This window comes from Hemitrygon akajei, chromosome 11 (genome assembly GCF_048418815.1).
Source record: "Hemitrygon akajei chromosome 11, sHemAka1.3, whole genome shotgun sequence".
Classification (NCBI taxonomy): Eukaryota; Metazoa; Chordata; class Chondrichthyes; order Myliobatiformes; family Dasyatidae; genus Hemitrygon; species Hemitrygon akajei.
The window spans coordinates 52,256,608-52,283,010 of record NC_133134.1 but is presented as its reverse complement, the minus strand read 5'-3'; the positions used below and the strand labels follow the sequence as shown (position 1 = coordinate 52,283,010).

General features: G+C 46.5%; 1 protein-coding gene across 2 annotated transcripts in view; it reads left to right on the top strand.

The window, feature by feature from the left end:
• Nucleotides 1-26,403, top strand: part of baiap3 (BAI1 associated protein 3) — a 130,789-nt gene that overhangs the window by 15,532 nt on the left and 88,854 nt on the right. For both annotated transcript variants that reach the window (XM_073060869.1, XM_073060870.1), the window contains exons 3-9: nt 12,452-12,542; nt 17,255-17,332; nt 17,592-17,699; nt 19,020-19,079; nt 22,013-22,079; nt 23,022-23,235; nt 24,442-24,486. In XM_073060869.1, the coding sequence (XP_072916970.1) occupies nt 12,452-12,542; nt 17,255-17,332; nt 17,592-17,699; nt 19,020-19,079; nt 22,013-22,079; nt 23,022-23,235; nt 24,442-24,486 (663 nt within the window). The remainder of the gene's footprint in view (nt 1-12,451; nt 12,543-17,254; nt 17,333-17,591; nt 17,700-19,019; nt 19,080-22,012; nt 22,080-23,021; nt 23,236-24,441; nt 24,487-26,403) is intronic.

Sequence of the window (26,403 nt, the reverse complement as noted above, 5' to 3'; positions counted from 1 at the left end):
CATTTTGTGTGTGTTGCCTGAATTTCCTCGTGTTTGCTCTTGAAATGGATGTCCACTGGGATATCCCACCTTTTGCAACAGACAGAAGGTGCTCGACAAAACACTCCCCGTGTGCCTCCTCTACACCTATTTCGATTTAGCTTCCCATTCCCATTCCAACATGTCTGTCCATGGCCTCCTCTACTGCCGCAATAAGGCCAACACTCAGGTTTGGCCTGCAACATGATGATATGAACATCAATTTCACTAATTAGTGAACCCCCCACGTCCACCCTTTTTCCATTCACCGTTCTGGTTTTCCTCCCACCTGTTCTCTTGTTCTATCAGATTCCTTGTTCTTCAGCCCTTCGCCTCTTCCCACTTATTAGCTGCCAGGTTCTCACTTCACGTGAGCAGGCGTCCCCAGGTAAACTGGCAGCCAACAGTTCGCACACAGACTGTGCAATAGCCACCGATAGGCCTGCTTTTCTGAGAGGGGCATCGGATGCCAGCCTCTCCGGGCCACCTCTCACTCTGTTCCCCAGGGAAACGTTCACCAGATCCTTTAGACAGGTTCTGATTGATCTAATATCATCATCTGTTGCTGGGACACGAGGCTGAGTAAAAATTCTTCTAACTTCTGTTCTCATTCTGAAACTTATAAACTTTAGTATTGTCGACCTGACTCACTGTGAGTACCAGACCAATTATTTCTGCATCAGATCTAGATATGAATGTGAGTTGTTGTGGTATCTGTCCTCACCTTTAAGCCACAAAGGCACCAGAGCATTAACAGGGGTTGGTAATGACTCTTCTAAAAGTGGAACATGCTGTTCTCCTGTCAGGTCTATCATAGTTCCAGCCCACGCTTATGTGGTTTCACACCTGATGAGTATCAGAATGAATAATTATGCAGAAGATTGTTAGGTAAACACAGCTGGGTATCACTCAAAGCTTGCTTGTTACTTGTTAGGAAACTATGTGGACTGACATTGTCGATGACACTCAAATCTCAACAGGAAATATATAGTACTGTGTATACACTGAAATATCATTAGCATTTCACCAATCAAATTCTCAATTTGAGGAGCGTAAGTTCAATTTCATGAATCTCTCCTCATACCATTTAGTGGAATCTCAGCATCTTCCCTGATTCAAAGAAGAATAAAATATTTGTTATTGTAAAATAGCTTTGTAATCCTGGAGGTGAAATTCCAGGTTCAGATTTCTCAATATGTGACTCTGAATGCTGAAACCCTCTCACACTTCCTTTGTGATTCAGATTCTCTCTGTTCCTCTGCCACTATGATTCTTCCTGTTTTTTTTTAAATTTCCTTTTTCTCAACTACACAACCTGAGACAACCTGTAACTAGCACTGGATTTGAATGGGGAGAACAACGCTTGATTATGGCATCAATACTGAGCCGAAAACAACTCGGGGGGGAAGAAAGCAGGATCAGGGATTTTTGGCTGAGAATTGGCTGGATACAGGGTGGGAATTTGACCTGGGAAATAGGAGGACAGGGGTAGTGACTGGGCTGGAAAGTCGCAGGATCTGGAATGGAAAGTGGCTCTGAAAACCAGCAGTACCAGGAATAGGGACCAGTGCTGGGAAGAAGCAGGACCGGGGTGTGTGGCACGAAAATTAGGACTGGAAACCAGCAGAATCAAATATTCAGTTTGGGAACCAGCAGAGTGAGGCTGAGGGAAAGGCACATACAAATGAGATTAAAGCAACATCGAGAACAATTTTCACTGAGGTTCCAAACTGCATACCACTCCAAAGCACATGAACCTGTGTGCTAAACCACATGCACAGGATGCAAGAGCCAGAGATGCCGTCCAGTTCATCTTGGATCCATCACTCATTGAGTGATCCATCTGGTCCATCCAGTTCATCCTGGGCCATCAGATGCCGGCCAGGGATGGGATGTGGGGTCCTGTCATGCCTGCACAGGCAGACACCTCCCAGTCTCCACCCAGTTATCAGGAGTCGCCTGCCACTCGTTTCCAACTCATCACCTGCAGCCTATTTAAACCCATCTCTCATCCACAGTCCTTGTTCACCCATCGAACCAGCCAACCTCGACCAGTTGTTCCTTCAGTTAACTTGTTGCCTGTTGTGTTGTGTATCTGTTCTCTCTTGTTTTGTGGCCCCTCATGGCTTGTTACTTTGCAGTTTATTAGTAAAATTTTGTTTACTGCTAAATTGTTTCCACTGCTCTGATTTTGGATCAACCTCCTCGATATCTCCCGATAGATGTGACCTCCATTTCTATACTTTTTTCAAATTACTGGGAATAAGGCAGTGAAGGTGTGGTCGCTAAATTTCCCACCCACCTAGCTTCACCTGCCATCTTCAAGGTCCCAGATGACCGGGGTGAGGATCTGGGAGGATGGAATGATGGGCTGAGGGTCGATCTCTGCTCTGCTGCGTCAAACTGGTGTGACTGGGCGTCCACCTTAGTGTTCCTGGAGCTGGGTCAGATGGAGATGGTGAGCCTGACATGGGTTAAGCTGGCAGGTCTCTTGAATGGATATCAGGTTCTGGTAGTCAGACCAGATCAGGAAGGGCTTGGTGTTTCCCATCAGCCAATGTCTCTACTCCTCCAAGGCCTATGGCGAGCTGTCTACCTGGGAGATGCTTACTGACCTCAAAAGCCTTATCACTCCGGCAATCCGTAACGATCAGCGTCTTATGGAATGACCCTCCAGGTCATCGGGCAAAACCGTGTAGAGTTAGAGTGCACGAGAGGAAGGCTTCCACCTGGAAGAGATTGCCCTCGCAGATGCATCCATCTCTGCCACAAAAGGCCTGCAGGGGTTTGGATGGTGGAGAATGTGAGTGATGTTCAAACATCTCTTGAGCTCCTTGAAACTGTGGTTTGTTGCAACAGACCAGATTATCTGTGAGGTAGGGAGGTGAGAGGAGCGTGACTTGGCTGTAGTTTCTGATAAAACAGCAGTAGAAGTGGAAAAGCCCAAGAAGCACGGTTCTGATTTGAGAGCATGGGTGGGGTCATTCAATGATAGCACGCACTTCCTCTAGGTCTATGATTAGACCCTGGGGTGGATGGACGTGACCCAGAAGGAAATGATTGTGGGGTGGAACTGGCATTTCTCTAATTTGCACTACATTTGGTATTTGAGAAGACATTAAATGGATGAAACAGACATGGTCTTGGGGGTCCTTAGAGAAGATGAGGATGACATCGAGATAGACCAAGGTGGATAGATAGATGTAGCATGTCTCTTGTTAATGAAGGCTTGGAAATGGCTGGACTGTTGGAAATTCCAAAAGGCATCACCAGGTATTTATAGTGGCCAGTGGGTGTTATGAACATCGTCTTCCACTCATCCCGCTGGAAAATGCGTATCAGTTTGAAGACACACTGAAGATCCAGTTTGGTGAAGATTTGAGCCCCACAGAGTGGTTCAGAGGCACTGTCCATCAAGGGCAGAGGATAGTGGTTTGTGGTTCTTAATAGTGATATTGCTGAGTCCATGGTAGTCAATGCAGGGATGAAGACTACCCCCCCCCCCCCCCCATCTTTCTTTTTGACAAAGAAGAATCCTGCACCTGCTGGGGACTGGGTTGGGCAATTTAAGCCATGCTGTAGCACTTTGGCAATGTAGTCATTGATAGTTTGGGTCTGGGGGTGGGGGGGAGAGGGAGAATAGGTGACCTCAGGGAGATGGAGCGCCTGGAAGGAGGTCAATCGCACAGTTGTGTGGTCTGGTGCTGGCTTCCCTTTCACTGAAGGCGAAGGCTAAGTCACGGCATTCCTGTAGCAGTGTGCCCAGGGTTTCCACAGATTTACAGAGTGAAGCCAACTGAGGTTTCAGGCAGGTGGGACAGTTCAGCAGTGAACCGGATGACCAGGCGAAGTGAGGGTTCTGAGTGGAGAGCCAGGAGCAAGTCAAGATGAGAGGAGTGCGGAGTGAGTCGATCGGGGGAATTCGGATGCACTTGTGGTGCTCTCCCATGCTCATGAGTATAGGCCGTGTGCACACTCAGACCAACCCAGACCCCAGGGGATGTTGATCAATGGCCGTGGCATAGAAGGGACGAGGAATAGGCTCAGTAGGGAGTTCAATGGTCCAGAAAGTTGCCTGCTGCACATGTAGAGCTGTCGGTGTGCAGAGGAGGACAGAGCAAGTGAGTTGGGCTATGGTGCTGGACTGAGGGGCTAGGGGGAGCTTATCAGAGAAGAGACCCCCTTGTCTCTACCTAGCGGTGCCACTTCCCGGAAACAGTGGGCATTTGATGTGTGGGTGATCAGTTGGCGGTAAGCGCACAAGTTGTTTCTCCAACGACACACACACTCTTGGGGGGGGGCGGTTAAGGGAGCTGTATGGAGACAGAGAGCTGGTTGAGAGTGGTGAGTAGATGGTCAATGGATTCCTCTTTTTGATAAATGACTCCTTTAGGTAAGCAAGCTCCTTTGGGTCAATCGCTAGTCCAGGAAGTGTTGAGGAGACCTAACCCAAACACAGAGCAGCAGAGATTATTTAGCAGTAAGTGATATTTTACAAATAAACTGCAAATAACAGACCGCAAAACAAGACAGAACAGATACTAAACACAACAGGCAACAAGATAACTAAAGGTTAGGAACAACTGGGTGACGCTGGCTAGTTCAATGGGTGAACAAGGACTGTGAATGAGAACTGGGTTTAAATAGGCTGATGAGTTGGAAATGAGTGGCAGGTGACTCCTGTTAGTGGGTTGGAGACTGGGAGGTGCCTGCCTGTGCATGTCTGACTACATCACCATGTGGCTCATATCTTACCAACCAGAAAAAGACCTTTGTAGGTCTAGTCGCTGTTTTCTGCAGGCTAGCCAATCTTTCAGCTGTGCCAATATATCACCGCCTACATCACAAACTTCAATTTTCTGCAATAACCTTTGTGTGGCACCGTATTAAATTCCTTTTGGAGATCTAAGTACAGTGTATCCATCAATTCCCCTTTGTCCACAGTACATGTTATTTTTTCAAAAGACTCCAATAAATTGGTCAAAAATCAATTCCCTTTCAAAGAACCATGTTGATTTTGTTTGATTACTTTAAATTTTTTCTAAGTCTCCTTCTAAATGTATTTAATAATAGCATCAAACGTTCTCCCTCAGGCAGATCTTAAGCTAACTGTCCTGTAATTTCCTGTCTTCTGATTCCCTTTTCAAATAATTGAGTCACATTTACTATTTTCAAATCCAATGAAACTTTGTGAATCTAGGGAATTTTTGAAAATTGAAACAAACATATCAACTCCCTTGTTATATAATTCTTTTACCATCTTAGGATGAAGTCCATTAGCAACAGGTCCTTGTTGGCCCTCAGCTCCAACCACTATCTTGGTGGCTGTAACTTTGCTGACTTCTTCCCTCCCTTCCCATTCCCAAGTTAATGCTACTTTGAGATATTACTTCGATCCTCCATAGTGAAAACTGTGGTAAAGTATCCTTCTAACTCGTCTGCCATTGCCTCCTTTTCCCTGCGATCTGTAATGTCCGGACAGCAGGTATATCGGAACTGTGGCTCATTCTAGCTTCCTCCAAGTCCCACACAATGATCTTTCATCCTGGGACTCCCTGCCCAGCAACAACGTGCATTGCCTTCAATCAGCACATGAAGCACAGCACTGTAAGGATAATTCGTTGAGTCTCTTCCTTCTCTCAAGAGCAATGCTTCATTAATAGAGAGAAGCAAGTAGGAAATATATAGAAATATTCGGGTCAGCCCTGGGATCAAAGAGTGGGTGGAAATCACTGGCTGGAGACCAGAGCCTGTGACAGGCACCTGGAACAGCAGTCTGCAAGGACAGAACATAATCCAAATACATTTTGCTTTCTCCTCTATCTCTATCTGCTCTCTTTTAACTAACTCCTTTCCTCTCTTCCTTGTTTCTGTATCTTTCCTCAATTCACCAATACATTGTCTGCATCTCTCTCTCCCCTTTCCTTTTCTCTCCCTCCCTCCCTCTCTCTGAACATCACTTTCCTTTTATCTACCCCTCTCTCTCTCCCTTTCCCCTTCACCCTCTCCTTTATCCTTTCTCCCTCTCTCTCCCCTTGCTCTCCCTCCCTCTTTCCTTTTCCTTCCCACCTTCACTCCCTTTCCCGTTTTCTCCCTACTTCCTCTTTCTCTTTCTCTCTCTCCCCCTCTCCCTTTCCCTTTCTCCCTCTCCCTCCCTTTCCCTTTCAATCTCTCTTTCCCTTTCCTTCTCACTCTCACTCCCTTTCCCTTTCTCACCCTCTCTGCCTTCACCTGCTTCTTTTCGCCGCCCCCCTTCATCATCCCATTCTTTTTCTCTCATTCATTCGCTCAATCAGAAGCAAATGTGCACAATTACTGCGATCTCCTTCCTGCAGATTTGTGCTGATTTTACTGTCAAGTATTCATACCAAACTTGCATCTGATTTCAAATGCATGTCTCTCGCTTATCCAGTGAATCTGGCCATCAGGATGATCTTTAACTGATAGTCTCCTAGCAACAGGTCCATGGCTCAAGAAAATTTGCCAACCACAACTCAAATAGCAGTCAGTGCATCAGTCTGTACCACTCCTCCACTCTCCATACTACACGTATTCAGAGCATATTCCATTTTTTAATAAATGCTGTTCCAAAATTTCTCAGGATATTTTGAACATCTTGAAAGCATTGTCAGTATGAGGTAGTGTCGGTGTTAGAGATGGGTGTGACCTTTGTTAATGTCTCTAACAAATTAGTGTTCATTTTGAACCTGTGTCTAAAGCAGGAGTGACTGAATTCACTGTGGGACTGTGGCTGCCTGGGGGGGGATGTATTGGTCAGTATTAAGCATACGAAGGCTTGTGATGAGAAGGCAGTGTTCGCATTGAAGAAGGGATAGCCGTCAACGTTGGGGCTGCGTTTGTACCTGGGGGTGGTATCAGTATTCAGAATTATACAGGTACTGTGCCTTGTCAGAGTATTCAGCCCCCAACCCTTTGTTCACATAATTAAATACTACAACCAGGCATTTTGATCAATTTAACTGAGAATTTTATTTCTGAATCACTTCTTCCTTTTTCTCACAGTAGAGCCCAAAAAAAGGGGAATATTGTAAAGCGTGAAAAACTAAAAATTAAAAACCTGAAATATCAGTAGTCAATCTGCCTGCTCAGTGTTTAGATGAACCTCCTCTCACAGCTGCTACAGTCAGTAGTCTTTTTGGATAAGTCTCTATCAGCTTTGCACAACATGATGGAGCAAGATTTGCCCATTCCTCTTTGCAAAATCGCTCAAGCTGTGCCAGGTTAGTTGGGGATCAACCATGGACAGCAATCTTGAGGTCTTGTCAGAAATGTTCGATTGGGTTAAGGCCAGGACTTTGGGCCACTCAAGGACATCAATTCTCTTCATTTGAAGCCACTCCATGGTTGCTCTGTCAGTGTGCTTTGGGCCGTTGTCCTGCGGGAAGATGAGCTTCCTTCCCAGCTTAAGCTTTCTGGCAGAAACTAGCAGGTTGTTTATCCAGCATCTCTCTGTATTTAGCAGCATTCTTCTTCCCAACAACCCAGACCAGATTACCAGTCTCGCTGCTGAAAAGCATCTCCATAGCATGATGCTAATGCTACCTCCACCATACTTTACAGTAGACTAGATATAGAGAGGAGGTTCAACTAAGTACTAGATGAATACTTTTGAACTGCTGACATTAGTCTTTAAATTTTTAGTTTTTCATGCTTTACAACTTCCCCTGGGTTTTTTTTTCAGGCTCTACTGTGGGAAAAAAAAGAGCATGTGATTCACAAATAAAAATTCTCAAGTTAAATTGATCAAAATCTCTGGTTGTAATATGCATTTATGTAAACAAAAGGTTGAGGGTAATACTTTTTCAAGGTACTGTATATCCATTTTAGAACGGTAAATAATTCACGTGAAATATCAGCATCTGGGCCTTTTGCCCCTCAGTTCCTGTCCTTCTCCCTCATTCAATGAGATCTGAAGCAAGAAATGAACAGCCAGTCGAGCAGCACTTATAGAGAGAAAGGAATTGTCGATGTTTCAACTTGAAATGTTGCAGCACTTGTAGAGAGAAAGGAATTGTCGATGTTTCAGCATTTGTAGAAAGAAAGGAATTGTCAATGTTACAGCTTGAGTCCCTGCAACAGGACCTGATTTAATTGTATTTATTTATTAGGATACAGTGCAGAATGGAGCCTTCAGGCCCTTTGAGCTGTGCCACCCAGCAAACCTCGATTTAACCCTGGCTTAATCACAAGACAATTTACAATGACCAATTAACCTACCAACCAGTAAGTCTTTGGACTGTGGGGGGACACTGGAGCGCCTGGGGAAAACCCATGTATTCCACAGGAAGGATGTACAGACTCCTTACAGATGCCCCAATGCCCCGACCTGTATAACCACTACGTTACCATGGCGCGATCTGATCTTTCACCTCACTTCCACTTCCTGCTTAACCATCCCGATTCTTGATTCTTGGTTGTCTCTCCCCAAATACAAACATTCAGTCTCTTTCTGCCTCAAAAAGACTTTAATGGCGCAGTTCTCTGCAGTAGGACCAATGTTTCCAAATGGGTTCGGATGAGGGTGGTGGGTGGGGACCCAAAGAATATGAATGATGAAATTATAATGGGTTGAAGCAAAAGAATTGAATCATTTCATTCATTGTTTTCATGTAGAGAATAGAATGGAGTACAGAACGTTGTAGTGTGAACAAAGTCACTAGAGAGACACAGTTGGTAGATATAAAAGTAGTTTTTTATTCAATGAAACGAGACCTGGAGACCTGGAGGAAGAGGCCTGGTCAACCCTATATCACATGACATCTTATATGCTAAAGATCAAAGGACAATTCTATGGTTACAATGTTTCTACAATGCTTCCTTTGAATTACATATAATTTTCACACAACTCCTTCTCCGCACCTACACTCCAGACACCCAAAATGAATGTTAATCAGCATCGTCTGGTTTTTCAATTAACTGATATCTATAGCACCAGGAAACTATTGTCCAGGACTGCATTTTAAATTTATTCTACTGTTCACATTCAGGTCTAAAGATTGGTTGCTGAAGTAAATATTTGCTATATACAGTACTCTAACTCCAGAATATGCCCTAACACAGAAAAAAGCGAGTGGCCAGTAAACAAAGTTCTCCGGGTACATGTTCACAAATCTCCACAAGGCCACCTGGTGGCCAAACTTTTATCCTGAGACAACACTCCTAGTTCCACTCTCTTCCACCATTCCTCCTTGATTATAGGCCCATTCTGCTCAATCTTTATAAAGTTTTGATAAACCTTAGATTTTAACTCTTCCCCCCCCCCCCCACAGATGCTCCCTGACCTGCAGAGTGTTTCCAAAACTTTTATCTTCACATTTCAAACTTCCAATATCTGCAGGTGCTTGATCGTAAATCATTACTCAGTCTTTGCCGAGGATGATCTCTTATCTTAGTAAGCAACTAGTGGACTTCCAAGGCAAGTATGGCCTTTGCCAAATAAAGAGACCAAAACTGTTCACATGTACATGGGTTCAGGCTGACCAAAGCCTATAGAATTTAGCAAGTCTTACATTTCCAGTGGCATGCAAAAGTTTGGGCACCCCGGTCAAAATTTCTGTTACTGTGATTAGTTAAGTGAGTAGAAGATGAACTGATCTCCAAAAGTCATAAAGTTAAAGATGAAACATTCTTTTCAACATTTTAAACAAGATTAGTGTATTATTTTTGTTTTGTACAATTTTAGAGTGAAAAAAGGAAAGGAGCACCATGCAAAAGTTTGGGCACCCCAAGAGATTTGAGCTCTCAGATAACTTTTACCAAGGTCTCAGACCTTAATTAGCTTGTTAGGGCTATGGCTTGTTCACAGTCATCATTAGGAAAGGCCAGGTGATGCAAATTTCAAAGCTTTATAAATACCCTGACTCCTCAAACCTTGTCCCAACAACCATCAGCCATGGGCTCCTCTAAGCAGCTGCCTAGCACTCTGAAAATTAAAATAAATGATGCCCACAAAGCAGGAGAAGGCTATAAGAAGATAGCAAAGTGTTTTCAGGGAGCTGTTTCCTCAGTTCGTAATGTAATTAAGAAATGGCAGTTAACAGGAACGGTGGAGGTCAAGCTGAGGTCTGGAAGACCAAGAAAACTTTCTGAGACAACTGCTCATAGGATTGCTAGAAAGAGAAATCAAAACCCCCATTTGACTGCAAAAGACCTTCAGGAAGATTTACCAAACTCCAGAGTGGTGGTGCACTGTTCTACTGTGCAGCGACACCTGTACAAATATGATCTTCATGGGAGAGTCATCAGAAGAAAACCTTTCCCTCATCCTCACCACAAAATTCAGCATCAGAAGTTTGCAAAGGAACATCTAAACAAGCCTGATGCATTTTGGAAACAAGTCCTATGGAATGATGAAGTTAAAATAGAACTTTTTGGCCACAATGAGCAAAAGTATGTTTGGAGAAAAAAGGGTGAAGAATTTCATAAAAAGAATACTTCTCCAGCTGTTAAGCATGGGGATGAATTGATCATGGTTTGGGCTCGTGTTGCAGCCAGTGGCACGGGGAACATTTCATTGGTAGAGGGCAGAAAGAATTCAATCAAATACCAGCAAATTTTGGAAGCAAACATCACACCATCTGTAAAAACGCTGAAGATGAAAAGAGGCTTCTACAACAGGATAATGATCCTAAACACACCTCAAAATCCATAAACATCATCGAAGATCTGTGGCTAGACCTCAAAAGAGCAGTGCATGCAAGATGGCCCAAGAATCTCACAGAACTAGAAGCCTTTTGCAAGGAAGAATGGGTGAAAATCCCCCAAACAAGAATTGAAAGACTCTTAGCTGACTACAGAAAGCGTTTACACGCTGTGATGTTTGCCAAATGGGGTGTTACTAAGTACTGACCATGCAGGGTGCCCAAACCTTTGCTTCGGGCCCTTTTCCTTTTTTGTTATTTTGGAACTGTGAAAGATGGAAATAAAAAGGCAATCTTGCTTAAAATATTAAAGAAATGCGTCATCTTTAATTTCATGCCTTTTGGAAATCAGGTCATCTTTTACTCGCTTAGCTGTTCACAGTAACAGAAATTTTGACTGGGGTGCCCAAACTTTTGCATACCGCTGTATATTCTACCCTTCAAAATAAAGATCCGTGTTCAATTTGGCTTCTTAATAACTTGCTTCTGCTAACTCTTTGTGTTTCTAATACAAGGACATCTAGTTCTCTCTGAATGCCAACATTTAATTATTTTAAATAAAATTTTGTCTTATTCTTTTATTATAGAAAATAATCTCTAGCCTCCCACACAATGCCGCAATATGGGCAAAGATTTTGGCTATTTACCCTATCTATGCCTGTTATAATCTCTGTCAGGCCATCCCTCAGCCTCCTCTGTTACAAAGAATACAAGCCATCTTTCTCCTGCTTACTGAAGCTAACTACTAAAAGTATATTCCTTTCGTATTCTCTGTCCACCTTACCGTTACCTCCCTCCTAGCCTTGTACTTCAGCAAACTTGGACACGTTGCCCTTTGTCCTTTCTTTCAAGTTATTAATACAGATTGTGGGCAGAATCAAAGGGTCACGTCCATATCGATTTTTTGGCCCACCTATGTTAATCCCACATTAATCTGCGTCCTTCTATCCCTTACCTATTCAATCATTTATCAGAATTCTTCTTTAATGTAGTAATTGCATCTGACTCCTCTGGCAACGTGTTCCGGATATCAGCAACTTTCTGTCTAAAAAGAATTACCCCTGAATTCCCCTTTAAATCTCCTACCTTGTCACCTCAGAACCGTGCCCTCTTGTTTGGCACACCAAAAATGGCAAAGAGATTTTGCCAGTCTGACCCACCTAATCTTATATACTTCTGTTAAGTCATTCGTCAAGCTCCTTTGCTCCCTGTCTGTCCAACTCCTCCCCACAACTAAAGTCCCTTTGGCACCCCATTAGTTTCTGCTTGCCGACCTGAACTCCACTTTCATTTTTTTTACCCAATCCTTTATCCATGTTAATAGATTAGCCTTTCCTTGTTCAGCAACCTTTTCTTAGATCATAAGACTTGGGAGCAAATTAGGCCATTTGGACCATCGTGTCTGCTCCACCATTTAATCATGGCTGATTTATTACCCCCCTCAACCCCATTCTCCTGCCTTCTTCCCGTAAATTTTGATGCCCTGACTAATCAAGAACCTATCAATCTCCAGTTTTTATATACCTAACGACGTGGCTTCCAAAGCCGTCTCTGGCAATGAATTCCACAGATTCACCACCCTCTGGGAAGGAAAAAAGTCAATTTGTTAAATGCAAGTTCACTTTCAGAAAACCCAACTGAATCTAGCTCAGGGTTTATTATGTGCAATCATTTTCTACATAACCAATTCCAGCAACTTCCCAGGCTGAATGTATCAGAAGTGCTCTGTATGGTTCAGATAAGTTTAAGGAAATACCTCTTCTCTGTGACAGGTCTGACGATGGAGGTGAGGACGATTTTTTTGCCACGTTGAGCGCCATCGAACAGAAGCAGGAGAACATGAAGCGGTCAGACTACGCACTGGTATGGAACAGCCCGACCCCATGCACAGCCGTGACCACCCTGCCTAGCTCCAACTGCCTCGGCTCCTGGGTGGTTTGTTGGCTTGGGCTCAGTGACCCAGCGATTGTCCACTTCCATTAAACACAACAAGTTCTCCATTAGGAGGTATCAGTGGGAGAGCCACTCACTGGGGGGCAAAGTTGATAGCTCAACTGTGTCAAGAAGGCAAGACAATGAGGGAATAGGTCAGAGAACCTGAGGCTGGTGTTCTGGGCTATACCAGTCAGAGAAGCAGAGAGGGCTGTGGTCAACACCATGGACAATGCCCATGGATGGTGTTTGTAGTCATTACTCATGGTCATTGTGCCTACAATCAGACAGCAGCTGTGGACAGAGCCTATTGGTCAAACACGAGGAAATCTGCAGATGCTGAAAATTCAAACAACACATGCAAAATGCTGGTGGAACACTGCAGGCCAGGCAGCATCTATAAAGAGAAGCACTGTCAACGTTTCAGGCCGAGAATAGGAATGGGACGTGGAATTAAAATGTGTGGCCACTGGGAGATCCTGCTTTTTCTGGCGGACCGAGCGTAGGTGTTCAGCAAAACGGTCTCCCAGTCTGCATCGGGTCTCACGAATATATAAAAGGCCACACCGGGAGCACCGGACGCAGTATACCACACCAGCCAACTCACAGGTGAAGTGTCGCCTCAGCTGGAAGGACTGTCTGGGGACCTGAATGGTGGTGAGGGAGGAAGTGTAAGGGCAGGTGTAGCACTTGTTCCACTTACAAGGATAAGTGCCAGGAGGGAGATCGGTGGGAAGGGATGGGGGGGACGAGTGGACAAGGGAGTCGCGTAGCGAGCGATCCCTGCAAAAAGCAGAAAGGGGGGGGAGGGAAAGATGTGCTTGGTAGTGGGATCCCGTTGGAGTTACGGAGAATTATACGTTGGATCTGGAGGCTGGTGGGGTGATAGGTGAGGACAAGGGGAACCCTATCCCAAGTGGGGTGGTGGGCGGATGGGGTGAGGGCAGATGTGTGGAAAATGGGAGAGATGCGTTTGAGAGCAGAGTTGATGGTGGAAGAAGGGAAGCCCCTTTGTTTAAAAAAGGAAGACATCTCCTTCGTCCTGGAATGAAAAGCCTCATCCTGAGAGCAAATGAGGTGGAGATGAAGGAATTGTGAGAAGGGGATAGCATTACTTGATCTTTCTGTCTCCATCTCTGGAGACGGCTTATCTACTGATATCTACTATAAGCCTACAGACTCTCACAGCTACCTGGACTATTCCTCTTCCCACCCTGTCTCTTGCAAAAGTGCTGGCACTTATCCTTGTAAGTGGAACAAATGCTACACCTGCCCTTACACTTCCTCCCTCACCACCATTCAGGGCCCCAGACAGTCCTTCCAGGTGAGGCGACACTTCACCTGTGAGTCGGCTGGTGTGGTATACTGCGTCCGGTGCTCCCGGTGTGGCCTTTTATATATTGGTGAGACCCGACGCAGACTAGGAGACCATTTCGCTGAACACCTACGCTCAGCCAGGCAGAGAAAGCAGGATCTCCCAGTGGCCACACATTTTAATTCCACGTCCCATTCCCATTCTGATATGTCTATCCATGGCCTCCTCTACTGTCAAGATGAAGCCACACTCAGGTTGGAGGAACAACACCTTATATACCGGCTGGGTAGCCTCCAACATGATGGCATGAACATTGACTTCTCTAACTTCCATTAATGCCCCTCCTCCCCTTCTTACCCCATCCCTGACATACTTAGTTGTTTGGTTTTTTTCTCTCTCTCTCTCTGCCCATCACTCTGCCTGTTCTCCATCTCTCTCTGGTGCTCCCCCCCTCCCCCTTTCTTTCTCCCGAGGCTTCCCGTCCCATGATCCTTTCCCTTCTCTAGCTCTGTATCAATTTCGCCAATCCCCTTTCCAGCTCTTAGCTTCATCCCACCCCCTCCGGTCTTCTATCATTTTGCATTTCCCCCTCCCCCCACTACTTTCAAATCTCTTACTGTCTTTCCCTTTCAGTTAGTCCTGACGAAGGGTCTCGGCCCGAAACGTCGACAGTGCTTCTCCTTATAGATGCTGCCTGGCCTGCTGTGTTCCACCAGCACTTTGTGTGTGTTGTCTGAGAGCCCATTGGTGCTTGTTTTCAGTATCCAGGGTAGGGGCCTGCATTCAGTGCCCATAGACAGGGTATGTCAGTCCCTATGGTCAGTGTCTGTCAGTCCCTATGGTCAGTGTCTGTCAGCCCCTATGGTCAGGGCCCATCGTCAGTGTCTGTCAATAACTGTGGTCATGGTCCATGGTCAGTGTCTGTCAGTAACTGTGGTCATGGTCCATGGTCAGTGTCCGTCAGTAACTGTGGTCATGGTCCATGGTCAGTGACTGTCAGCCCCTATGGTCATGGTCCATGGTCAGTGTCTGTCAGTAACTGTGGTCATGGTCCATAGTCAGTGTCTGTCAGTACCTATGGTCATGGTCCATGGTCAGTGTCTGTCAGTCCCTATGGTCATGGTCCATGGTCAGTGTCTGTCAGTAACTGTGGTCATGGTCCATGGTTAGTGTCTGTCAGCCCCTATGGTCAGGGCCCATCGTCAGTGTCTGTCAATAACTGTGGTCATGGTCCATGGTCAGTGTCTGTCAGTAACTGTGGTCATGGTCCATGGTCAGTGTCTGTCAGTCCCTATGGTCATGGTCCATGGTCAGTGTCTGTCAGTCCCTTTGGTCATGGTCCATGGTCAGTGTCTGTCAGTCCCCATGGTCATGGTCCATGGTCAGTGTCTGTCAGTCCCCATGGTCATGGTCCATGGTCAGTGTCTGTCAGTAACTGTGGTCATGGTCCGTCGTCAGTGTCTGTCAGTCCCTATGGTCATGGTCCATCGTCAGTGTCTGTCAGTAACTGTGGTCATGGTCCATGGTCAGTGTCTGTCAGTAACTGTGGTCATGGTCCATGGTCAGTGTCTGTCAGTCCCTATGGTCATGGTCCATGGTCAGTGTCTGTCAGTAACTGTGGTCATGGTCCATGGTCAGTGTCTGTCAGTCCCCATGGTCATGGTCCATGGTCAGTGTCTGTCAGTAACTGTGGTCATGGTCCACGGTCAGTGTCTGTCAGTAACTGTGGTCATGGTCCATGGTCAGTGTCTGTCAGTACCTATGGTCATGGTCCATGGTCAGTGTCTGTCAGTAACTGTGGTCATGGTCCATGGTCAGTGTCCGTCAGTAACTGTGGTCATGGTCCACGGTCAGTGTCTGTCAGTAACTGTGGTCATGGTCCACGGTCAGTGTCTGTCAGTAACTGTGGTCATGGTCCATGGTCAGTGTCTGTCAGTAACTGTGGTCAGAGACCATGGTCAGTAACTGTGGTCATGGTCCATGGTCAGTGTCTGTCAGTCCCTATGGTCATGGTCCATGGTCAGTGTCTGTCAGTAACTGTGGTCAGAGACCATGGTCAGTAACTGTGGTCATGGTCCATGGTCAGTGTCTGTCAGTCCCTATGGTCATGGTCCATGGTCAGTGTCTATCAGTAACTGTGGTCAGAGACCATGGTCAGTAACTGTGGTCATGGTCCATGGTCAGTGTCTGTCAGTAACTGTGGTCATGGTCCATGGTCAGTGTCTGTCAGTACCTATGGTCATGGTCCATGATCAGTGTCTGTCAGTAACTGTGGTCAGAGACCATGGTCAGTGTCTGTCAGTCCCTATGGTCATGGTCCATGGTCAGTGTCTGTCAGTAACTGTGGTCATGGTCCATGGTCAGTGTCTGTCAGTAACTGTGGTCATGGTCCATGGTCAGTGTCTGTCAGTCCCTATGGTCATGGTCCATGGTCAGTGTCTGTCAGTAACTGTGGTCATGGTCCATGGTCAGTGTCTGTCAGTAACTGTGGTCATGGTCCATGGTCAGTGTCCGTCAGTCCCCATGGTCATGGTCCACGGTCAGTGTCTGTCAGTAACTGTGGTCATGGTCCATGGTCAGTGTCTGTCAGTCCCTATGGTCATGGTCCATGGTCAGTGTCTGTCAGTAACTGTGGTCATGGTCCATGGTCAGTGTCTGTCAGTCCCTATGGTCATGGTCCATGGTCAGTGTCTGTCAGTAACTGTGGTCAGAGACCATGGTCAGTAACTGTGGTCATGGTCCATGGTCAGTGTCTGTCAGTCCCTATGGTCATGGTCCATGGTCAGTGTCTGTCAGTAACTGTGGTCAGAGACCATGGTCAGTAACTGTGGTCATGGTCCATGGTCAGTGTCTGTCAGTAACTGTGGTCATGGTCCATGGTCAGTGTCCGTCAGTAACTGTGGTCATGGTCCATGGTCAGTGTCTGTCAGTCCCTATGGTCATGGTCCATGGTCAGTGTCTGTCAGTACCTATGGTCATGGTCCATGGTCAGTGTCTGTCAGTCCCTATGGTCATGGTCCATGGTCAGTGTCTGTCAGTACCTATGGTCATGATCCATGGTCAGTGTCTGTCAGTAACTGTGGTCATGGTCCATAGTCAGTGTCTGTCAGTACCTATGGTCATGGTCCATGGTCAGTGTCTGTCAGTAACTGTGGTCATGGTCCATGGTCAGTGTCCGTCAGTAACTGTGGTCATGGTCCATGGTCAGTGTCTGTCAGTGTCTGTGTTCAGAGAGACCATGGTCAGTGTTGCAAGGTAACTCAGACAACGTTCACAATGCTTTGGAACTGGTGTGAAATGTAATGAGGTCTCTCTCTGCCCACCACAGCCTCCTGAGTACTCCAGTGACTTGCCCCCACCTCAGGCATCCGGACACAGCGAGAAGCTGAAGATATCACACAAGAAGGTAATGCCAATTTTGAGAGAGGGGGGTGTTTGAGGTGGGAGTGGGTGGCCATGTGACAGGAAAAGGCATTTGAATGTGAACTCAGGAAAAGAGTGGAGTACTGAGGGTTAATCACTGTGTTCTGAGGACAGGAACTGAGAGGATGGTGATTGTCAGGATGTCCTGGACAGTGCAGAGGTGAGCAGGAGAAGGGGGGACAGGACTATGTTGAGATTGTCTGAAATGAAAGATGATGTCTGTGTTGTATCTGTTTTCGCAGCGAATGCTTCTCTATGAGGACGTGCTGTATACCCTGACCCATCAAGCCGGCGTTCCCTCCGTAACACACGTCACAGACCAAGAGGAGATGATCCACTATCTGCAGAAGGTAACCCTTGGAGTCCCACCTCCTGCTTGGTGTGGGCACATTGAAATCCCAAACCCAAAACTACAGGTGGTTCAGGATGACCCCGGAAAGCTCCACAACCTGCATTTCTAAAGATAAACACAGAGACCCCGGATTGGCAGCGAGAAGGAACGACCAGGAGAGAGAGGGAGGGGGGGGAGAGAGGGGGAGAAGGAGAGAAGGGGAGAGAGAAGGAAAGACCAGGAGAGAGAGGGAGGGAGTGAGAGTGAGAGAGTTGGAGAAAGAGAAAGGGAGAGGGGAGAGAGAGGGGGAGAGGGAAAGGGGGAGAGGGAGAGAGGGGGAGAGAGTGGAGAGGGGGGAGAGGGAGAGAAAGGGAGAGAGAAGGAAAGACCAGGAGAGAGAGGGAGGGAGTGAGAGTGAGAGTTGGAGAAAGAGAAAGGGAGAGGGGAGAGAGAGGGGGAGAGGGAGAGAGAAGGAAAGACCAGGAGAGAGAGAGGGGGAGAGAGAGAGAGAGAGAGAGAGAGAGAGAGAGAGAGAGAGAGAGAGAGGGGGGGGGGGGAGGGAGGGAGGGAGAGGGAGAGAGAGGGAGGGAGAGGAGAGAGAGAGAGTTAGAAAAAGGGAGAGGGAGAGAGAATTGGAGAGAGAGAGGGGGGAGAGAAAGAAGGAATGATGAGGAGAGAGAGAAGGAGAGACAGAAATCAACAAATTCTTCATCTGGACTGGAAAGATTTCAACCCAAAACATTAACTATATCTCCCTTGGTGCTGCCTGTGCCATTGAGTTGCTTCTGTCTCCAGCAACTGCAGTCTGTAGAGTGAGATAAACTGAGTGTTACTAATGAAAATGCAAACATAAAGAAACTAACAGCGACAGATAGGATTATAAGGCAGATGAAAGAGAGAGAATCAGATCATAATGACCTACCCAAGTGTTAGAGAAACACTGTGATTCTTCCAATGTTCCCAAAACTACTTGCGCTGATTTCAGTAACAAATCTGCTGTGAACAGTTGGCCTGTGTCTTGGTGTCAAATGGAAAACGCGGACAGCCTGTCTGTTTCTGGCGTGGGGTAAGTGTAGTTGCCTGTTGCACCTTGCTGTGCAATTACCCGCTTGCTGAACCACCTGCATTGCCGTCAGCCTCGGCTCATGGCAGTGCCTTTCTGCAGGCTGGCATTACCAGGGCTCCTGCCCCTGACAGCCCCAATGTCAGAGCAGGTCGGGGAGTTAGTGAATGTGCCCCCACAAGGGGAGGAAGTGCTAGGTCGGAGACTGTCACTTGCATTGTTCTGTCGTGTTTGCGTAGGCTGCAAAGGTCTGAAGCAACCTTCAATGTTTTGCAGGTCTTTAAGCTTGACACGTGTGATCATGAAGCCATCATGCGCAGAGTGAAAGAGTCTAAGGTAAAACTGTTGCTAAGGGTTAGAATACAGCCCTGGGACAACTCCTCACAAGCTAAGCCCTCCCTCACTTCAATCAGGAGACAAACTCAACTGAGCCACAAGCAAAGGCGGGCAGGTAGCTTCTGCCGCTCGTTCTATCTTTGCTGTTCTTACCTAGCTTCAGGTTAAAACCATTCACAACTTCCGGACCTCTAATCCTGATTCACCTACCAAATTATACTCCTGGTTTTCGGCCAGGGCTGCAGTGGCTAAGTTCTGGTTCTGTGCTATGTGGCCCGCCCACTCAAAACCATTGATATGAATGAGGCCGGCCGGAGGAGTTAAGCCCAGCTGGCATCAGCTGCGTCTCTTGCTTTTGTTTCTTTTGTGCTTGCAGTAAGGTACATCTTGTATTCTGTTCACTGGACCAGCTCTCAGACTGCCCCAGACTTCTCTGACTTTACTCCATGGGTCAGTTCCTGACTGAGTCCCTGAGGTGCAGTGCCCGGGATGTGGTCCTCGTCTACGTTCCAGATCAATTCCCAGTGCCTTTTCACATGATACTCCCCCAAGCCGCATTCCAAGGATGTGTTTCCGAAGTGTGTCCCAGACTTTGACAGCCAGGGACCATCCCTGTGTTCATATCCTGAGGTTCGTACCTCAGGTGTGATGTCTAAAATTCATCTCCATTCCCAGGGTAAGAAACAAATGTGTCTGACTCTTGGGGACTCTTCTTAACAGGAAGTGGCCAGGGTTGGTTTCAGAGTTTACCCTCTGGATCTGGGCCCAGGAGCTGTCCAGATTCAGTTACAGTGAGCTCCAATGGTCTTAGCTTATGCTCACTGCCTAAATAAACACAGAATACAGAGACAGGCCCTTTGGCCTACAAAGTGTGCCAAATTAATTAAACTAGTAATTAAAGACCTAACTAAATGAATCCTTCTGCCTATATCCCTCCATTCTCAGCATACTCACGTGCCAATTTAAGAGCCTCTATTGTATTCATCTAGAATACTAACGTGTCTAAGTACAAATGGCTTCCTTTAGCCCGTGCTAGCCCTCTCCTGAAGCAATATCATTAGCTCCAACACTCCTTTTCTTTCCTCATCGCTCTTGAATTGACTTCTTTTCAGGTACTTATGCATCTTTCTTTTGAAGGGTATTATCTGATTGTTTTCCTGTCAGACAACATATTCCAATCACAACTCACTATATAAATGTGTTTTTTCTCATACCGTTCACCTTGACATGCACATTCAGCCTGTCTCCTCTCGACACTGACCCACCCGAGTTTGTGTTAATTACTCTATTGGTGATCCAAAGATTCGAAGTACCCTTATTATCAAAGAATGTGTAAGTTATACAGCCTTGAGGTTTGTCTGCTTACAGGCAGCTACAAGGCAAGAAACCCTAAAGAACCAAATTTTAAAAAATAAAGACCAACACACAACGCACACAGGAAGAGGAAAAAATACAAATAACGCAAATAACAGTAACGAGCACAGCATTCCGAACCGAATGAGTTCTCAGATCCAAATCCCCGGAGAAGGCCCAAAGCCTCATCGTATTACTGGAGCAAACCGCTGCAAAGCTCACAGACATGAAGCACAGCAGCCAGGGTCGCCTCAGCGTCGCGGAGAAAGGAGTGAACATCGCGGGAAAGCGAACAAAACCCTCGCCTCCGGTCTCGACACCCTGCCATTCCAGCCTGTCTGGGCTGACACTTAAATTGTCCAGACAGTGGGTTGTGCCTCACATTAGGACCCGGGCTCCATTACAGTGAAACAGTCCAGGCCTAGACTACGCCGCCCAGTGATTCACTCTGGGCCTATTCACCCCTATCAAATCTCCCTTCATTGCTTTGAGGAGAGAGAAACACCCCATTCATCCTTTGTACACTCACCACCTTGCCCAAATATCTCCCTACCCTTGTCTGTCTTAAAGTTCATGTCAGAATCAGAATCAGGTTTGCTATCATTGGCCTATGTCGTGAAATTTGTTGTGTTTGCAGCACAGTTACATAACAATAGAGAAAAAAAACTGAATTACAGTAAATGTATATATATAAAAATAGTAAAGTTAAATCAGTAGTGCAAAAATAGAAATAAAAGAATAGTAAGGTATGAGTTCAATGTCCATTCAGAAATTGGATAGCATAGGGGAAGAAGCTGTTCCTGAATCATTGAGTGTATCTCTTCAGGCTTCTGTGCCTCCTTCCTGATGGTAGCAATGAGAACAAGGCATGTCCTGGGCGCTGGGGGTCATTAATGAGGGGTGCTACCATTGTGAGGCACCGCTCCTTTAAGATGCCCTGGATACTACCTCTCTGTCTACCTCTACCACTTTGCCCGTTTCATCAGTCCACATCTCCCTGAATGAAGTCATCACCCTCAATTCTCTTCACTGCGTTTCCAGTTTTCATATCATCCGCAGAATTTGAAGTTGCGATCGTTCCTTTCTGCTCAGGCAGTGGAGAATGACTGCGGTTCTGGGAGTTCTGGGGTGGCTGATGGATCTAATGTCACAGGGGCCTCAGTGGGCAGTTAGGGATATGTGCTCTGTCTGCTGTTTGTGAATGCCCCGGGGGCTCCTGTTGCAGAGACCCAAGCTGGTCTTATCTACATTGGAAAAGGTGCAAAAGTAAACTGGACCAGAACTCAATTCCGGAAACCCTCTCAGAAACATTGATACCCCTCTCTGCCTTTCAGTTGCTGCCTTCTGCTGGATAAGCAGCAGTTTCTGGGTTACCTCGAACCAGATAACTCGGTGATTTAGTCTTTCTCTGGCATGTTTGTTGGATGCTTTTTTACCCATCCTACTGGAGCGGGGAAGTGGGAGCTGCGTTGCCCTTTCTCCTGTTTGAGCTGATTGATCCTCAGCTGTGCTGATATTGTGTGCTTCTTAAACACAAGAGATTCTGCGGATGCTGACGTACTTGCTTCTGTCTCTCACAGGCACCCTCCCTCAACCTGAAGGTGACTATTGTGGAGGCAAGGAACCTGTTAGCCAAGGATGCCAATGGTGTGTAACCCAGAGTCTAGGAATTGCTTGTCTATCTTCCAAAGTTCTTCATTAATGTGAGACGGATGTGCCGGGCTTCCCTGGGGAGGAAATCTTGGTATAAATCAGTTAACGTTTAAGTCAAAAGACAGACATTAACATTTTTTTGCACAGAAGCTAACAACCAGCTAACAATTTAAAGTGTTAACACTGAAGTTTTTGCCTTTCCCAGGTCACAGGCTATCTGTTACATTCCAGTAATTTTCCCATTGAAATGAATGCCCAGCTCACAAATCAGTGAGGCAGCAAGCTGTTTAACAAGTGGAGGTGCTTGAAATAGGGGCAGACAACGGCTGGGTGGGTGAAGGGATTGCTGTGTTAAAGCTTTGGAGCCTTTACAAGTGTGTACACAGAGCCCCCAATCACACACAAGCCAGGCTGGAGGAAGATGTACGCCTTGTGGTAAACCATGTATACCTGTCGGGACACGCCCCTCTGCTGACTGCTCCCGTGGCTCCTCTCACAGACCCCTGGATAAAGGTGATTGTGTCACTGCTCCTCCCACAGTCATCCAGCATGGACGTGCTCCGTTTTACTGCTAATAAAAGCCTTTCAGTATTCACTCTACTTCCAGTCTTTTGGAGTTATCAGACCTGCCTGCACATTTCCCAGCATTTTGAGCTGGGAGTGCCTGGGTTCTGTCAATCTAGTGATTACTTCCAATCCAACTGATACTCTCTAACCTCATTGATAATTCTCTAGTTCAGGTGATTACTGCTAGTGATGGGGTACACAGCGCTGCCTCACACTATTTATAAAATTAATGTACCACTTCCTTTCCCCGTTCCCACCCTAGCTGTCTCCTCTACTGCCACTCCTTCTTCTGACCAAAGACCCACCAATAGGGTGATGCCCTGGGGAGCCCTCTCACCTTCCACTCCCTGACATTATGTATCTCTGCAGGTTTCAGTGATCCCTACTGTATGCTGGGAATCACTCAGGGACACACCACGCAGGAAGTAGAAGAGAAGAAGGGTCGAAAATTCAGCTTCAGGAGGAAAAGGGAGAAGATGGAAAAGAGGTCGAGCCTCAAGGACGTCCTCCCTGCCAAGTACATCCACGTCACGGATGTCAAACCAAATACGCTAAACCCTGTGTGGAACGAGAGCTATGCTTTGTGAGTAGCCACTCAGAGGCACGGCTGTACACCTGCTCATTAATGCAAATATCTAACCAGCCAATCAGCTGGCAGGAACTCAGTGCGTTAAAGCATGCCGATGTGGTCAAGAGGTTCAGTTGTTGTTCCGACCAAAGGGCTCTAGAGTTTCCAGAGAACGGTGTGGAAAACAAAAAAAAAATCCAGTGAGCGGCAGTTCTGTGGGTGGAAGTGCCTTGTTGGTGAGAGAGATCAGAGGAGAATGGCCGGACTGACAGGAAGGCAGCAGGAACTCAAATAATCTCAGGTTACAGCAGTGGTGTGCAGAAGAGCATCTCTAAAAGCTGCAGTGTGGGAGGGCAATGCAGAGAGCTATGTCACAGAAATACAGGGACAGAGAGGGACAAGACCGAGTAGAGATGAGAACTTGCTTGAACAGAAACCAACGCGACAAGAACGTGGCTGAATTGGTCTCAACGGGAGCAAAGCCAGGCTCAGCAGATTTCCGGACGAGAAGCTTACAGGTGAAAAGTCGAGTGAGTGTGTTGGAATAACCAGGCCTAGAGGTAACAGAGAGATGGGTGAGTGAAACTGGAGCTGAGTGAGATTGCAAAGATGTAGGTAGGTGGAATTTCTGACCATTTAGTGCTGAATAATGGGCAATTTAACCCAGACTGGGGGGCAGGGGTCACAGAGAGGTTATGGTATGGTGGGACTAGGAGTCATCACTGAAGCCATGTGTGTTTGATGGTGTTTCTATCACCCACCTATACCAGGGGAAATTTACTACACTCAGTTAACCCACCAAGGTGAGAAAACCAGAGCACCTGAGGGAAACCATGTGGCATGCAAACTCCACACAGGCAGCACCGGAACTTAGGATCAAACCTGGGTCTCCAGAGCTGTCAGGGACCTGCCCTGCTAACTGGACTGCTGTGCTGCCCAAGTCCTGCCCACTCACTTTGCAGAAAATCAATTTGCAAATGGTGAGCTCTCCCAAACGATGTTCCCAGAGCATCTCCCGGCATCTTCCCACCAGGAGCTCTGAGTACAAGAAGCCCAGTCAGCTGAGACTCCAGTTCTGAATGGGTCTGACAGCAAATAGATTTCAAACGTAGCTCACTGACTGTGAAATACCTCGAGGCAGCATGGGATTCTGAAAGGTACTGCAGGAAAGCAAAGCCTCCTTTCTCTCTTTATTGAGTATTGATTTCTTGTTTATTCCAGTGAAGTGGATGACATCCACATTGATCAGCTCCACCTTGACATCTGGTGAGTTTTTTTCCACTTATTTCACTTTCTATTCTCTGCCTGTCTCTCACCCTCTCCCTCACTCGCTCATCTCCAATTCCCTTCTCTTTTGCCTCTCTCCCCTCTCTTTCTTTCATTGTTCATCCTTCTTTCTCAGTTTTTCTCTTCTTCCCTCTTTTACTCTCTCTCTCCTTCACATATTTATTTATATTGCTTTTCCCTTCATCTGCTTCTCTCTTTCTGTTGCTTTTTTGTAACTCTTCCTCCTTTGCGCTCTGTCTCTCCTTTATTCTTTGTATCACTGCCTCCTCCAATCAACTCCCTTTTTCTCTCTCTCCCTCCCTCTCCCCTCCCCCTCTCCTCTTCTCCCTCCTCCCTCTCCCACTCCTTCCCCCTTTCTCTCTCTCTCTCTCTCTCAAATGTGTGAAGTTGAGATCAGAGGGTTTTGCCTGGGATCTGAGAGTGTAATGATGGCCATTCCGTTAGGCTGTAATATCTAAAACCCCCTTAATGTTGGGGTCAAAAAAAAGTGCACTTCACCATGTTTGACAAGAATATTTGTGCCAAGTCTCTTTGAACGAAAGCAACATGCTATCCCTCTCTCTGCGGCTGTTACTCAGAGTGGATTTCTCAGTTATTCCTTGTCCACAGGTTGGGGAGCAACAGAGTTAAAGAAAAGGGAATCAAGTGTTCAAACCACAAACAAGGGATAAAAGCATTGGAAGGTCATGACATAACCAGCCCACCCTCCACCCTCTCCCAGGTGACCAAAGGAAAAATAGATGAAATTGACACTGATTTGCTCAAACTGAAGGTCTCAGCAGTGATCATGATGAAAAGGAAGTAGGCAGGGGTAGATATAGGAGCGGGACACTGCTCCAGCATAGATCACAGCATCACTATACAGCAGGAGCCGGACTCTCCACAGCATAGATCACACTCATCACTATACAACAGGACCCAGACACTCCTCAGTATAGATCACACTCATCACTATACAACAGGACCCAGACACTCCTCAGTATAGATCACACTCATCACTATACAACAGGACCCAGACACTCCTCAGTATAGATCACACTCATCACTATACAACAGGACCCAGACACTCCTCAGTATAGATCACACTCATCACTATACAACAGGACCCAGACACTCCTCAGTATAGATCACACTCATCACTATACAACAGGACCCAGACACTCCTCAGTGTAGATCACACTCATCACTATACAACAGGACCCAGACACTCCTCAGTATAGATCACACCCATCACTATACAACAGGACCCAGACACTCCTCAGTATAGATCACACTCATCACTATACAACAGGACCCAGACACTCCTCAGTATAGATCACACTCATCACTATACAACAGGACCCAGACACTCCTCAGTATAGATCACACTCATCACTATACAACAGGACCCAGACACTCCTCAGTATAGATCACACCCATCACTATAGAACAGGACCCAGACACTCCTCAGTATAGATCACACCCATCACTATACAACAGGACCCAGACACTCCTCAGTATAGATCACACTCATCACTATACAACAGGACCCAGACACTCCTCAGTATAGATCACACCCATCACTATACAACAGGACCCAGACACTCCTCAGTATAGATCACACTCATCACTAGAGCATAGGACCCAGACACTCCTCAGTATAGATCACACCCATCACTATACAACAGGACCCAGACACTCCTCAGTATAGATCACATTCATCACTATACAACAGGACCCAGACACTCCTCAGTATAGATCACACCCATCACTATACAACAGGACCCAGACACTCCTCAGTATAGATCACACCCATCACTATACAACAGGACCCAGACACTCCTCAGTATAGATCACACTCATCACTAGAGCATAGGACCCAGACACTCCTCAGTATAGATCACACCCATCACTATA